Source organism: Rhea pennata, chromosome 2 (genome assembly GCF_028389875.1).
Source record: "Rhea pennata isolate bPtePen1 chromosome 2, bPtePen1.pri, whole genome shotgun sequence".
NCBI classification, from domain to species: Eukaryota; Metazoa; Chordata; class Aves; order Rheiformes; family Rheidae; genus Rhea; species Rhea pennata.
In genome coordinates this window covers 19,353,855-19,367,385 of record NC_084664.1, presented here as the reverse complement: position 1 = coordinate 19,367,385, position 13,531 = coordinate 19,353,855, and the positions used below count along the sequence as shown (strand labels likewise).

Sequence of the window (13,531 nt, the reverse complement as noted above, 5' to 3'; positions counted from 1 at the left end):
ACAGAAGTCTACTATTTATTATGAGAATACAGCCAAAATTTACACAAATAAGCTGTTGACTTACGTGATAACTTTTCAGTCTAACAAAATCGACTTTCATGGAGATGAATCTTTCTGAATTTCTGCTGAGATTTTTAATGTGCTCCACAAGGTCAGCACAGAACTTGTAGCCACCTTTGAGTACACAGAGAACCACAATATCATTGTCTCCAATGTCTTGCATAATATCTTTGGCCAATCGTTCTGTCCTGAAGTAAAAATTAAGGATAAAATAACATTAGATGCGGATTCTCCAAGTTCATAATATGCTTCCCTTGTGATTACAAAGAAACATCAGAATGAGTATTTAGCTTGACCTACAGCCTGCACATGTTTCTTGATTTGACTTGAATATGTTTTGGATCAAGTTCACAATGTTGGGTGATATGGAATGTAGGGTGCAAGATGCAAAGCATATGAATCTAATTGGTTAATCTTAAATGCATTAATTCCCCAGTTATAGAAAAGGTAGTAACACTTCTCAGCATATATTGAATGCATAAGTATTTCAGAGATGTTGGAGGTCTTTAAAGAAATTAAGCCTTAAGTTTTACCTTGCAGGAGACATGAATACAAAATAATTCTGTATAATCACATAATTTGTTATGTTAGTTACTTTAAAAGATAAATTAAATGAAAGATAAGATGTTAGAAATATTTCATACTGACAGGCTTTGGAAAATGGTATCCCTACAATTTTAATAAATATGTAAACAAAATACTATAAAGAACTATCACATCAATCAACATTTTTTGAAAAATGCACATTATCACTATTCCACACTGGAAATAAACAATGCAATGAATTAAGTAATTTGCTCAAGGTAACACACATAGGTTATTACTCAAGGTTATGCTCTGATTAATCTGGAATTGTAGGGTACCTATATCTATCTCTCTTTGACAGTTGTGCATCTCAAACACAATGTGACTGATTGAAACCAAGATTCACATCGTTCCCAAACAATACCAGATAAATCTTCAAAACAAAGGGAAAAAAAAAAAACACAAGTGATCATCTTAAGTGGCTTTGATTTCTGGAAAAATGAACTTTTAAAATACCATGTTCTTAAACATCCAAGTCATTAGTCTTTCTTTTCTTTCCTTTTTTTTTTCTTTTAAGTCAGTCTTCCATTTCTAGTATACACCAAATACGACTTACAATACATCAGATGTAAAGCAATTATCAACAGAAAACTGAAAATGCCAGCTGATGTTTTGGGGGAAAACAGCTTAGGGGACAATTTTTGGTGAACACTCTTTCTGGAAAGTTCTTTGATAGCTCTTTGAATGTGTTTAGTGCTTCTAGTGAGGACAGATGCTTTGATAAGACATAATTTATTAAAAGATCCTACAATTTATGCTATGTCTTTCATGATCAGTTTTTTTGTCTATAAATTGTTTTTCCCTTCCAATTGTAATACAGGAATCCATTTGCCTCTACACAGAACTTCAATGAAATCTACCTTGCAGGCACGTACCAGAGAACAATAAACTCTAAAGTGAAAATAATACACTAGTTACAAGCAAAAGCTACCCCTCTTTTAACTTTCATTTTCACAGTTTTAAAATACTTAAGTAAATTTGATATAACAATTTTTGGATCAAAAGCATTAATATTTTTTAGATTTGAAAAATACAAAATATTATTAGATCATCTTGTTTGACCTCAAACATATAATTCCTTTTACTGTTGTAATGATAAATATTAGTAAACTAATCTTTTATCACCTCAAGTTTGAGAAGAATAGGAAAAACCTTTCTTTAAGAAGTGAGGAAACTCTCTTCTGATAATTTTAATCTATTTGTATTTTTCTCAGATTGTTTTAGGAACTAAAATTTCCAAGAATTCCATAGACCACTTCTGTATTTTAAGAGTATGAACTTCAAAGTAGATAAAAAATTACTAGTTTCAATTTATAAATAAAAACATACTTGTTTTTAACCTATATTTAATTGCTTTGTACTGACAAGATAATTTTCTCAAGTGTCGAGGCTTACTCTTACATGAAAATTTTCCATAATCATAGTACATTCAACTGTTTCCTCTTCCATCAGAACTGAATCAGTCTTTTTGCTGGAGTAGGAAAAGATACTGGCATTCAATGCTCACTTCAGAAAATATTTATTGAATCTTATGAGAAATGAAGTTGTAATATATTTATTTAAAAAGAGGAATTAAGAATCAGTTGACCCTAACAAGAAAAGATTAAAAATTCAACACAATGTTAACTGAAAAGGCAATGAAAGAAAGCTTTTGTTTCAAAACAAATACAGGAGTCACTATTCTTCCTTATGACGGATGTTTACGATCTTCTTTCAAGGAGTTCCAAGAATTTCAGTACTTGCAACTGGCTGTTCAAATGTGGTAGGTAGAAAACCACAGGCTGAGAATGTCTCATGAAATTCAGATGTTTGCAATAAATACACTGTTAAAATTACCATTTCCGTTTTGTAACCTTTTCAAAAGATCTTTAATAGCATGTCAAAATAAAAACTCAGCATGAACAGTGAGCTGGACTACCACAAACACCAAAGTACCATCAGATGCACACTGAGAACACACAGGAACTGCTACAAGGTGGGAAAAGGGAGACATTCAAGCTTCCCTACAACCATCCTCCAGACTTCGTTTCTGCACCCAAACAAGTGCAAACAAGTGTGGAGTGTATTAGTCCACACTTCTCTCTTGTGCTCATCAGTTTGAATGGTAGAAATCAATGGTACAGTATGAAACCATCAGGTTATCCCATATTAATGATTTGTATTAGGAAGTTGCCAAAGTTGTATATAACTGAATGTAGTTTTTCTCCCTTTTATATTAAAGGCACAAGCTAGTTAGGATGCAAATAAGCAACTCAAATATTACTAAATACGGAATATTTTGTATTTGACCTTCCAAATTCAGATCTGCCCTTTTGTACATTTACATTCCAATGCTAATTTCACTAATTTTCTATTAGACTCACATCTCATTTAATGCCCAGATCAGAAATTAGGTGAAAGAAATTAGGCAAAGAGCTGTAAAGGCAACTATAACCCTAGCATTTCCTGAGCTTCAAGCATTTCTGACTTTGCCAATTGATATAACTGATAATATTTTATATATACCTTGCTTGTGGGTGACAGGCTTTACAAAAAACAACAATAATTTTGATCAAAGGATTTATTTAGTGACATTGAAACTACACATACCTGTCAACAATAATGCCATGAGGTATGAGGACATATTCCAGATCTCCATAGTAGTGCTGAGGGTAAGTGAACAAATCCAGACTATATCCTGGCCAGTTGTCTGAAATCTGAATATCAAATAGTACTGTTAAGACAACTTCATGGTGTTGGCCAATATGTAACTGACATAAAAATCAGTGTTCTGGTACAACATATTGGTTGAATTAATTGTATGACACTCTTTTCTGCATACAGTGGCATTCAAATGGTAAACTATAAAATTATGTGATCAGCAGAAGATATAATTTACCCTATCAAATTTCCTACTAATTATTTTGCTTCTTAATATACCTCTGAAATCAAATATTGCAAAAAATATCATTTTCTAAGAAAAACATTGTAATTTCTTTTCCCATGGAATTGTGAAATTTCACTTGAAATTACAATTAGTCCTAAAGGGGAAATATTTAATACTAAACTAGCAGCAAGTCTAAGTTTCTTGTCACTTTCAAACTATAAATACAAATGTAAGATTACCAGTAAGAAGAGATTCTCCAATGAGAGAATCACCCAAAGGGACTTAGAATGTTTCAGAGACATTTTAGTCTCACATAAGTAAATACGACAGACAAAACAGCACAAAGGGAGAATAAATAATGTGGTTCACAGATTGTATCTGTACAAGTCAGTGAAAGACTATTATCTGTGAATAGTGAGGGTCTTAATTTAAAAGTCACCAAAGGTAAGCGTTTAAAAAATGTTCTCATCTCACCTTACTATTAGACAATCTGTAAAGCCATACATTTACGGAAAAAAATATTTTACAGATTTAATACATTAGCTTCATAACCATCAGAACACAACAATTATAGTCATATAGAATAAAACAGGAGATTAAAGAGATAATGTTGGACAAAAATCAGCCAGTGAACAAAGGCTTCAGAAAGACTTCAGAAAGTTATGAAGATACAAAGTACATTTTGAATAAAAACAAAAACTAAACAACCTCCAAACCCAAAATTTTCACACGTCCATATGAAAAACAACACCTCCAGGTTTACAAAACTTCTTGGAATCATCCTAGAGCTTTGTTTTGAGGTTGGTTCAGAATAAAAAGTAACACCTACTAGGCTTTCTTTACAATCACGCTCTCTGAGCAAAATACTGGCTTTCTTCTTTCCTCACTTCAGGCACACAAATAATGACTAGAAGGATAAGGATAAGGTGAGAGACTTGCCTTTGTTAAGTGCATTTTTAATGGCATTTCTGCTAAATAGAGTCCTTAAAGAAGTGTCACTGAAACTAACCCAGGCTTACTATTTCATCTAGTAGGACAACAAACCATGTCTCAAAAATAACTGGGCTTACCCAGCATAGTAGAGGTTAAGCTCGTCCTCCACATCGGCAGTCTTTTTGAAGTAACCTACCTCTACCTAACACTACACTGAAACAAAGTCTTCTATCTAATGGGTTAATCTCGGGGGAGGCTACATATTCACTGACATCTAGAGATGCCTACACTGTCATGCTTTCTTTGCCCTGCCTAACATTTCTGTATCAAAAAAGTTATTTGTTCATAACTACTATTCAGCATTTGCATGATTCAGGGATCACTAGTGCCAAAGAAAGCGTTTCCATTGATTTATAGGAGCCTTGAAACTAGACATACACAAAAGAAGAGTTACTTAGTTACATTCCTCATTTCCATAGAAGCAGGAGATTATACATATCCTCATTGGCAAAGTTTTAATCGGAGGAAAATATTGTTCCAAAAATACTGCTGCAGGAGGCCTAGCAAGCCTATGTTGTTTTTTCCATCTTCAGTTTCAGTTCCTAGGGTTGGCTGACACCTTTTAAACATTTTGTAGCAATGAACTGTCTGGCATAATTTTGTTCAAAAGTATTTTGACATTTAAAGGAAACAATTTAAGATAGCCTTTTGATTGTGTAAGCACTACTGACACACAGTAGGAATCCATGTCAGTATTGCTTATTTAAGCAGTAATCTCATCAATTTGGATGTTTTTAAACATGGTGTAGAAGACTTGAAGAATTGAAACAGCTTGAGAAATCACACAAATCAATAGCTTTTACTTAAGTTACAATATGCTCTTTATGAAACAAAATTAGGATGAAATTCTGGTTCTTCTATCAATTTTACTGGTTCTTCTGAATAAAAGAACATAAATTGCATCACCTTGAAAGAATGAAGAAATTATCATTTAAAAGTGCTCACTGGCATTTGGTATATAAGATTAAATTCACATATGCATTTCAATTTATCATTTTTCTACAATAATAAGCCTATTCCCAATTTGTCTTTCATTTAAACAAGCACTTACCAATTATGAGCCTTAGGAATTCTAATTTACTCTGAAGCTATCCCACAGTGTTATGCTATAGGACAATTTTCAGGTAACTGTAAATTTTGAAGAGTATTCCACTTGTGAATTAAAAAGATCTGTGTGATGGTTCTCAGCTTATACAGCTAAATACCAAAAAAGCTCCATCTCAAGTTAAACTCAACTTCTGTTTACATCTGACTTTGAGCACAGAATATATTAAGAAAATATTTGTGATTGCTTCAATGAAAAGAGAGAAAGAGTGTTTGACTGGATAAATAAATGCATACACAAGCTTGTAAAAATATCATACAGTAAAAGAAGCAAACATGTTTTTTAAAAAAAGTTCAGATTTGGCATGTTCAAACAGGCCAGCAGAAATTCAGTCTTAAAAAGCTGATGTGAGTGTATACTAATAAAGATATGGATACACGGCAATATCTGAAAGTGTTCTATTGAGGCACCTGAGAAATAAAAAAAATCCAACTGGCAATACCTTTGGAAGAACACTGCTAGTTTTGTATGAAAAGGTGGGTGCACAAGAGGTTTAAGCATGGTATTTCCATTTAGGTAACAAAGATCTGGATTCTGCTTTTTTATAAAACAAGGAACCTGAGCATTAAGCTTTGGTAAACTTACACTAAATCATACCGCATTGGCCTTACTTTTGGTTTCTGGGGGCAGAGCTGCGGGCGCTCACGCACACGCGTGCGCGCACCGCAAAGCGAACGGTACGGCAGCACACGCCTGCGGGCCGCCGGCCTGGCCGCCGCAAGACGCTGCCCTCGCCCTGGCGCGAGGCTAGCCACCCGCTTTGGAAACGGCGTCCATTCCAGAGGTGTCGCCGACACACGGGGCGGCCGACACGGCGCCTCGGACGCGGTTCTGCTGCCTCGTGGGAGAGGCAGGCGGAGGCGCCTTTGGTGCAGGCAAGATTTGACCGTTCCCTAAGCAAAGCTCCCAGCTCTGCGCTGCGACTTGAGCTGTTGCTTCGGAACTTTTAAATGCCAACGCTGCGCCGAAATAACAACCTTCCTGAAGTGGGGGCAACCCACGAGCCTGGTGTTTGTTTTACAGGAGAATCCAGCACTTATCCGCCGGCGGGGACCTCGCTCCCCGCTATCCAAGCGCCGGGTGGGGCCCTCGGCCAAGGCCGCGGCTGCAGACAACGCGGCAGGGCGGGCGGCTGAGGAGGGCGGATGCTCCCGAGCGACGAGCAAGCGCGGGGACGGGGCAGGGGAGGGCCGGGCGGGCGAGGGGGCGCCGCGGCCGCGCGGCCCCGAGGGCACGGCGAGGGTTGCGGCAGCCTCGCAAGGAGCGGAGCGCCGGGAGCCGGCGGGCAGCGGGGGAAGGGAGGGCGAGGGGGCCGGGCCGGGCCGGGCCGGGCCGGGCCGGCGGCAGGGCGCGCGGCAGCGCGGACGCGTCCATTTACCACAACACCGCGGCCTCCGCGCGCCGCCGCGCCGCTCCCGCCTGGCCCGGCCATCTTCCTCCGCGCCCGCCCCAGCGCCTGCGGCGGGGCGGGGCGGGGCACGGCTCGGCACGGCTCGGCCTGGCACGGCGCGGCGCGCTGGGGCCGCGCCGCCAGCTAGCGCTTCCCTTCTCCTCCAGTCACGTTACACGTAAAAACCGCTCAGCAGCAACCAGTGCCCAACGCGTAACGACTGCCCGCAGAAACGGAGGGGACGCTCCCCGCCGAAAGAGGATGCAGGCTCAAGCAGGGAAGGCAGACGTCTCGGACCAGCTACCTCATCTTCTCTTAGGACACGATTAGGTCTCCTTTTAACAGAGAAAATACCGCTTATCACACACTAAAATGTGTCAGGTGTTACAGGCTGCTGTTCAGCAAGAACTTGTCTTTGCCGACAAGGCATTTCTGTGTACAGTGTGCGGGGAAGCATCAGGTGAGACCGGCAGGACACAGCTAGACAACAGGCCTGGGCTTCGGGAATAAGGTAGCTACAAGGAAGCCGGAGTGGTTTAGAGTGACATTTTAACTGCTTTCTGTTTATGTCCTAGGAAATAATGGAGGCCAGAAAGCAAGCTGTTGCAGTAAGTCAGTAATGGTGCCTCCAATCCTGGCTGACCGCTGAACTGGTGCTCCTTCTCCCCACCACTCTGGAACAGGCTGTGGCTTCCCGTTTCCTTCAGCCCACCTCAGTGTTTCGCTGTCTGCTCATTAAAAGGAGATCAGTCCAGGAGATTCTGATTCTTTGATGATTTGATTCTGTGAAAATTGTTAGTATTACTGTTTTGCTTGAACAATCTCACAGCTGAGAAGGCTTGCATCTTCTCAAGGGTTATTCTGATTGTTGTCTAACTTTACATTTCCATTTAAGAAGTTTAGAATTGATTGATTTGATCTATCTTTCTTGGTCAAGTGTGGATAAAACTGTAGCTTCTAGGAAAATGTTCCTCCCCCAATTAGAGTCTACAGTATTCATTAAGTGTACAGCTAGTAGAATTCTGCCGTATCTATATTATAAATTATTAATACGGAAAACAAACAAAAAAAGTAAATAAATCACCAGTTACAGTCTGGCCCAGTACTACGGCAATTGGAAATCATCTTGTGATAAATGCTTTTTCCTGCAAGAAATAAAATCTGTTTGCTTTTTAACAGGTTAAGGATCTACTCTTACATGAACTATCACCACAATTAGCAACATAGCTGAAGGAAGAGAGGACCAGGTTTATGAAGTAACAGAGGCTGAATCCAGGGTGTTTCTGTCTTGGAAGTGATCCCTATATATGAAGACTGAGGCGTTATGGAAAAAAGATTGCATCTGTTCACAGAACTTTAAAATGAGCTTAGTGAAAGTTGCTGAACTCAAATTATCAAATTTGATAAAGAGTGTGTACAGGTTTGTACAAATTTTCATCATGTGAATAAAAATATTTCTGTAAGATCTATATAGATCTTCATAAGTGGCAGAATCCCTAAATCCTTTTGTATTTCTGGTGTATGTCAGTGTTTCTCAAAACTATTCAGAAAAAAAGTCTAATGTTTCATCTAAACTTCGGGATCAAATGCCACTGATTTGTACAAACAAGCACTTTTTAGGATTTGAAGATTTTTCTTGCCTGAAGGTGTGTAGAAAGCCCATCTAAAGCCCACATGCATCCTAAAGTGAATGCAATCTGATTCAGTTACCTCTGTTACAGATAAAGTTCTCTTGCATAAACATCATGGAACTGGGCTCTACAGTTTTAAAGCTGCTTAGATTACAGTTAAGATTTCAGTTAAGTTTTGGCAATGCTGTATGCATACTGGTTTCTTTTACTATTTGAATTTGTTGAGTTATTCTTACAGAATTTGCATCTTTTTAACTATGCCCTTTATAGGACCACAGGAATACAAAAGTGCATTCTGACTACATCACAGCCAGAACACCACAGACAGAAGTTTAAAGATTTAGAAAAAGATTATCATGAACAAGAGACTAAAAAATAAATTCCTCTGGCATTGTGCTGATAAACTTAAACAGGAAATGTTTGTTCTTCCTGTCAAGGTTGGATGACTGCATTCCGTCGATCCTTCCTTTTTGTATTCTCCCCTTCCAACAGTTTTACAGGGCTCACTTCAGAAGCATAATGAAGTGTGATATCTTGCTAATTATAATAATAAATAGGAACATTGAAATGAAAAACTAAATAAGTTTAGCTGGGGTACAGTTCGAAGAGTAGTGCTGCTATCAACAACCACCAGTCCTTCTGCATGTAAGGTTAGTCATTGACATAATATAAAATGTAATAAATCTTTTTTTAGTTTTGGTACAAATGAGAAAACAAATTGTGCTTCTGGAAACCCACAGAATTAAGCCAGAGTTAATTAGGTTCTTTGTGCACAATGGAAATGAAGCTGCTAAGGATTTTTCTGAGGAGGTATATGTATGCACTGAAAGTTTACACTGGCTTTTACAGTACCAACTGGCATACAATAAGTTTACAGTAGATTTTGAAAACTTTTTAAATTAGAGCCAAAACATAGTTATTAGCCTTAATTGTGAAAAGGGCTGTATGAATTCCTATAATCTTTGTTTACCTGTTTGTTTATAAACTAAAAATAGTACGAAAAAATAAACACTTTCAGATATACAGCCATAGGAAATGATCAAAGAGGAAAAGAACAAAGAAGATAGAGTAGAAGAATAGTGAACTCACACTGACAAGTAGGTCTGGACACATAGCCAAAAAACATAAAGAAACAGATGGAAAAAGCGACACAGTGGCAAAGCAGAGTTATGACTTAAATGCAAATCCCTTGTGAAAGGAATTGTATCTTGGGCCTTTACAAAAGTAACTCTGTAATTTCAGTTACACATCTTTTCCCCTCTTACCCTGTTTCTGATGATCATAAAGCAGCACATGAAGCATCCACCCTTTCACAGCTATAATGTAAAGAAATAACAAATACGAGGTTGGGAGCAAATGTATATCAAGAAATTAGTACAAAACAAACAGTATCATGGAGTTAGCAGTTAGCTTTTACAATTCTATTATAAATTCTTCTCAGAAGTTAAAACAAAAATTTGACAACTGAGTTTAGTATGTAACAGATAGTGGATGTCTTATCTTTACTGATTTCAAGTAAATACCAAAAATAAAAAACAGCGTGAAAATCCAGACTATTTCAAGAGGTATGGCTTACCTGGGTAGAAGCCTGCCAATTAAGGGTGAAAAACTCTTATTCTGGTTCTCCTTGTTGCTAAAGCTGCTATGCTTAAAGCAGAACTGTAAACAATCTTAGCAAGTATAAACCTGCATTTGTTAGCTGTGACAAGGTAGGTGAATCCCCCTATTATTGCAGGAAACGATCATTACCTTTCGGGTAAGATAATCACTGAAGAGAATATTGAAAAGGGTACTAGATACAATACTTCAAGGTATGTTGAAAGCAATTTAGAATTGCTTTCATATCCAACTTTAACACATTCCAGAATTTTGAGTTATTTTGCATTACCTGAGGCAGTTCCCAAATCCATAAGCTGTGTGCTGAAGAGGACTGCAGCAAAAACTGTGTGTCAGACTGTTACAGACACTTTGCACAAGATGGAGTGGTACTTCAGACTGTTCCCCTACATTCCAAAACCTGCAGAGACCTTGGGAAAAGCTGTCAAATTAGGCATATGGGCTAGGCAGCATCCTACTATTTATAGTAGTGTAGACACTATTATTCCCCCCTTGCAACTACTGTAACATAGCAGCTAGTGGAGTGGCACTGCACACCAGAATCTAACTTCTTTCCACCTTCAATTTCAGCAGAACCAGAGAACGCCTTTGGATATTGGGAAGTTCAGCTTTCAAGCGATTGCAGCATCGAAGACCCACAAGTGAAATTCAGAATATTCAACTATCACGGTGAACCTCTACTGAGTCTACAAGACTGACTTAGGATTTGAAAATTAACTGTGGTAATTTTCACATCAAGAAAATTACTAAAAGCTGACATTTGAGATGTCACTCTGTCTATATAAAATATTTACAACAAAATTAGACATTGCTTGAAGGAAGTCTGGATTTTGACTTATTTGTTCCATGATAAACATCTTTCATACAAAATTGCACTTCTGTTTATTATTCATCTCACTGTATGAGACTAGAGCAACTAGCAGCTTCACTTTGCAATTTCCTGGCTGCTGAAGATATAGTTTCTGCTTTTCAGGTTTGTTATTAATATAATGTTTTTACAGTTGAAATAAATGCAAACAGAAGTTTCCTTTTGTCCTTTAATTTTAGAATAGTGTTTATTTTCTGCATAGTATTGTGAAAGTATCGCCCCCATCAGCTAATGAGAAGTGTATGTTTGAATGATAAAACATTATTATCAAGAAAAGCTGTTTGCGTTACATCTTGCAACAAATTCATCACTCATGGCCATGAAAAATAGTCAGAAAATTGTAAATTTGTAGTGGGTCACATCAATGTATTGAATTTAACTGTTATAGATTTTTTTAAAAAGCTTAAGCTAAGACAAGTTTAGGCAAAATCTGCAAAGCAGAGGAATTCTGAATGTGGATAACAGTTCACGGACTGATTTTTCATTGCCAAAATAGCTCAGTCTTCTTTGATGTAATTTTGTATAATTCACAGCTTGCCTTGAATAAACAGTGCAGTAACAAAAGTGTATTGAAAAGCAGAATCTGGTCCAGCAAGTTCTCCTGTAGAGTAGGCATGTTAAATGCTCATGGCTGGCCAACTGCTGAACTCCGTTGCTGCACAGAATGGCTCACTCCCTAAGAGCACTGGAATGCTGGATTTAGACTATTTGCTAATTTTATCATTCTGTGTACAAAACAGACTATTCTTTCTAAACAAATACTAAAATGTGGTTGTTTATTTTTTGTTCAACATGTGGACCTAAGCACTGTGCACTACTGAATTTTTTCTCTGAAGAGAGAGTTACGATGTTGGTTCCTGAACTTTAGTATCACCCTCAAAGTAATAATGAAACAGTTCTAGGGGTTCTAGCTTATCTTTACAACAGCTCTGTGAATTAGAGGGTAATCTGAATTTTCCATATAACACCTAGCAAGATTAAATTAAACATTAATTTAACCAATTTTGAGGGACCATTTGAGATAATTGTTTTCCAACTGTTATCTAGCACTTTCTGTGCTCAAAGTATAGCTTCAACTAACTTGATGTGCACTGTACTTACCACATATGAGTTCAAAATGCAGAAGTCAGGAAGCCCAGAAATGAGAAATGCAGTTTTTATGACTAACAATAAAAAGCCAGATATAAGTCATTTACTACTGCATTTCAAAGAAATCTTACTGCTCTAGGGAATTACTTAAATGCCTTAAATCTCATTTCTCTTCTTACAATTCTTTATCTACTTTCCAACTGCTAAAGCAAATAAGATCAGGGTTCTTGAAAAACAGATCCCTTTACTACACAACTTCAATTTATCCCCTTTATGGCATAGCATTGATTCATGCCCAGATGAACATATTTATTGGTATTATGAGCACCTAGGAGCTCTGCTTATGAACAAAAATTCCATCATATGCCAAATACTATGCAGAGAGAAAAAGATGATCCACACTTCCAAAAACTTACAATCTAGGCATAAGACAAGAAACAACAAAGGGATAGTGAATGCCATGAAAATTCAAGGAAACTCCCTAAGTCTGTTGCTCAGCTGTTGACAAATTTCCTGCAAGCATCATTGCAAAGGAATATGAATTAACATGCAATGAATTAACAACACCGACTAGTACTGGGAGATTGAATGGAACTTCATCCTCACACCAACATCAAGAAGAACACTTGATATAAATGTAATCTACTATTTGGTTATGCCTGTGTTGCAAGCACACTCTATAATAATAAGAAAAAGAGATAGTTCTTTAGGTTTTTTTTTTTTTTTTTTTTTTTTTTTTTTTTTTTAATAACTTGGCAAGATGGCAGTCATGCTTATCCTGTACAAACACAGGAAAAAAAACAGTTAAGAAAAAAATCAATACAAACAAGAAACTCAATTCACCCTGTATTCCTATTGTGCCACTGCTTAGCCTGGAGGATTGAACCTCTGAATTTACTCACATTTTTTTTTACATAACATTACATAACGAAAAAGAGCTGGAGCAAACTCAAGGCAAAATGGAACAAATACAATCTAGGATTCAATCATCAAGTATACTTGACATGACTGCCTCAGACATCCACTCACAAGAAGGAATAGCCAGTCCTCCTTAGCCTAGTCAGGCTTGATATAACCTCTAGCTACCAAGCTGAACGATCACAATCAGCTGCAGGGCTCAGCAGCTGGCTTCCCTGACCATGGGAAATGTCAGGCAACTTTAATAATAGGTTTTGCCACCTGTCTCTCCTGTAATTATATTATTAATATTATGAACATCATAAAGCAGAGGATTAAAGCACTGACTTTGGTTTGTTTTTTTATCTAGGACTCCCATTAATCTGCATATATGCGCAGTTTTCTTATCTGAAAGATGTCTGCCTTCATT

General features: G+C 37.5%; 1 protein-coding gene and 1 long non-coding RNA gene across 3 annotated transcripts in view; one reads left to right on the top strand and one right to left on the bottom strand.

Annotated features, from left to right (window-relative positions):
• Window positions 1-7,062, bottom strand: part of PRTFDC1 (phosphoribosyl transferase domain containing 1) — a 48,017-nt gene extending 40,955 nt beyond the window's left edge. For both annotated transcript variants that reach the window (XM_062567700.1, XM_062567701.1), the window contains exons 1-3: window positions 6,988-7,062; window positions 3,235-3,341; window positions 65-248 (exon numbers count right to left, since the gene is read on the bottom strand). In XM_062567700.1, the coding sequence (XP_062423684.1) occupies window positions 65-248; window positions 3,235-3,341; window positions 6,988-7,041 (345 nt within the window). In that variant the 5' untranslated portion in view covers window positions 7,042-7,062. The remainder of the gene's footprint in view (window positions 1-64; window positions 249-3,234; window positions 3,342-6,987) is intronic.
• Window positions 7,063-7,088: 26 nt separating this feature from the next.
• LOC134136003 (uncharacterized) lies at window positions 7,089-8,313 on the top strand. Its single transcript, XR_009957406.1, has 3 exons — window positions 7,089-7,459; window positions 7,575-7,793; window positions 8,179-8,313. It is a non-coding gene; the product is annotated as an uncharacterized LOC134136003 (long non-coding RNA).
• The last annotated feature ends 5,218 nt before the right edge of the window (window positions 8,314-13,531 follow it).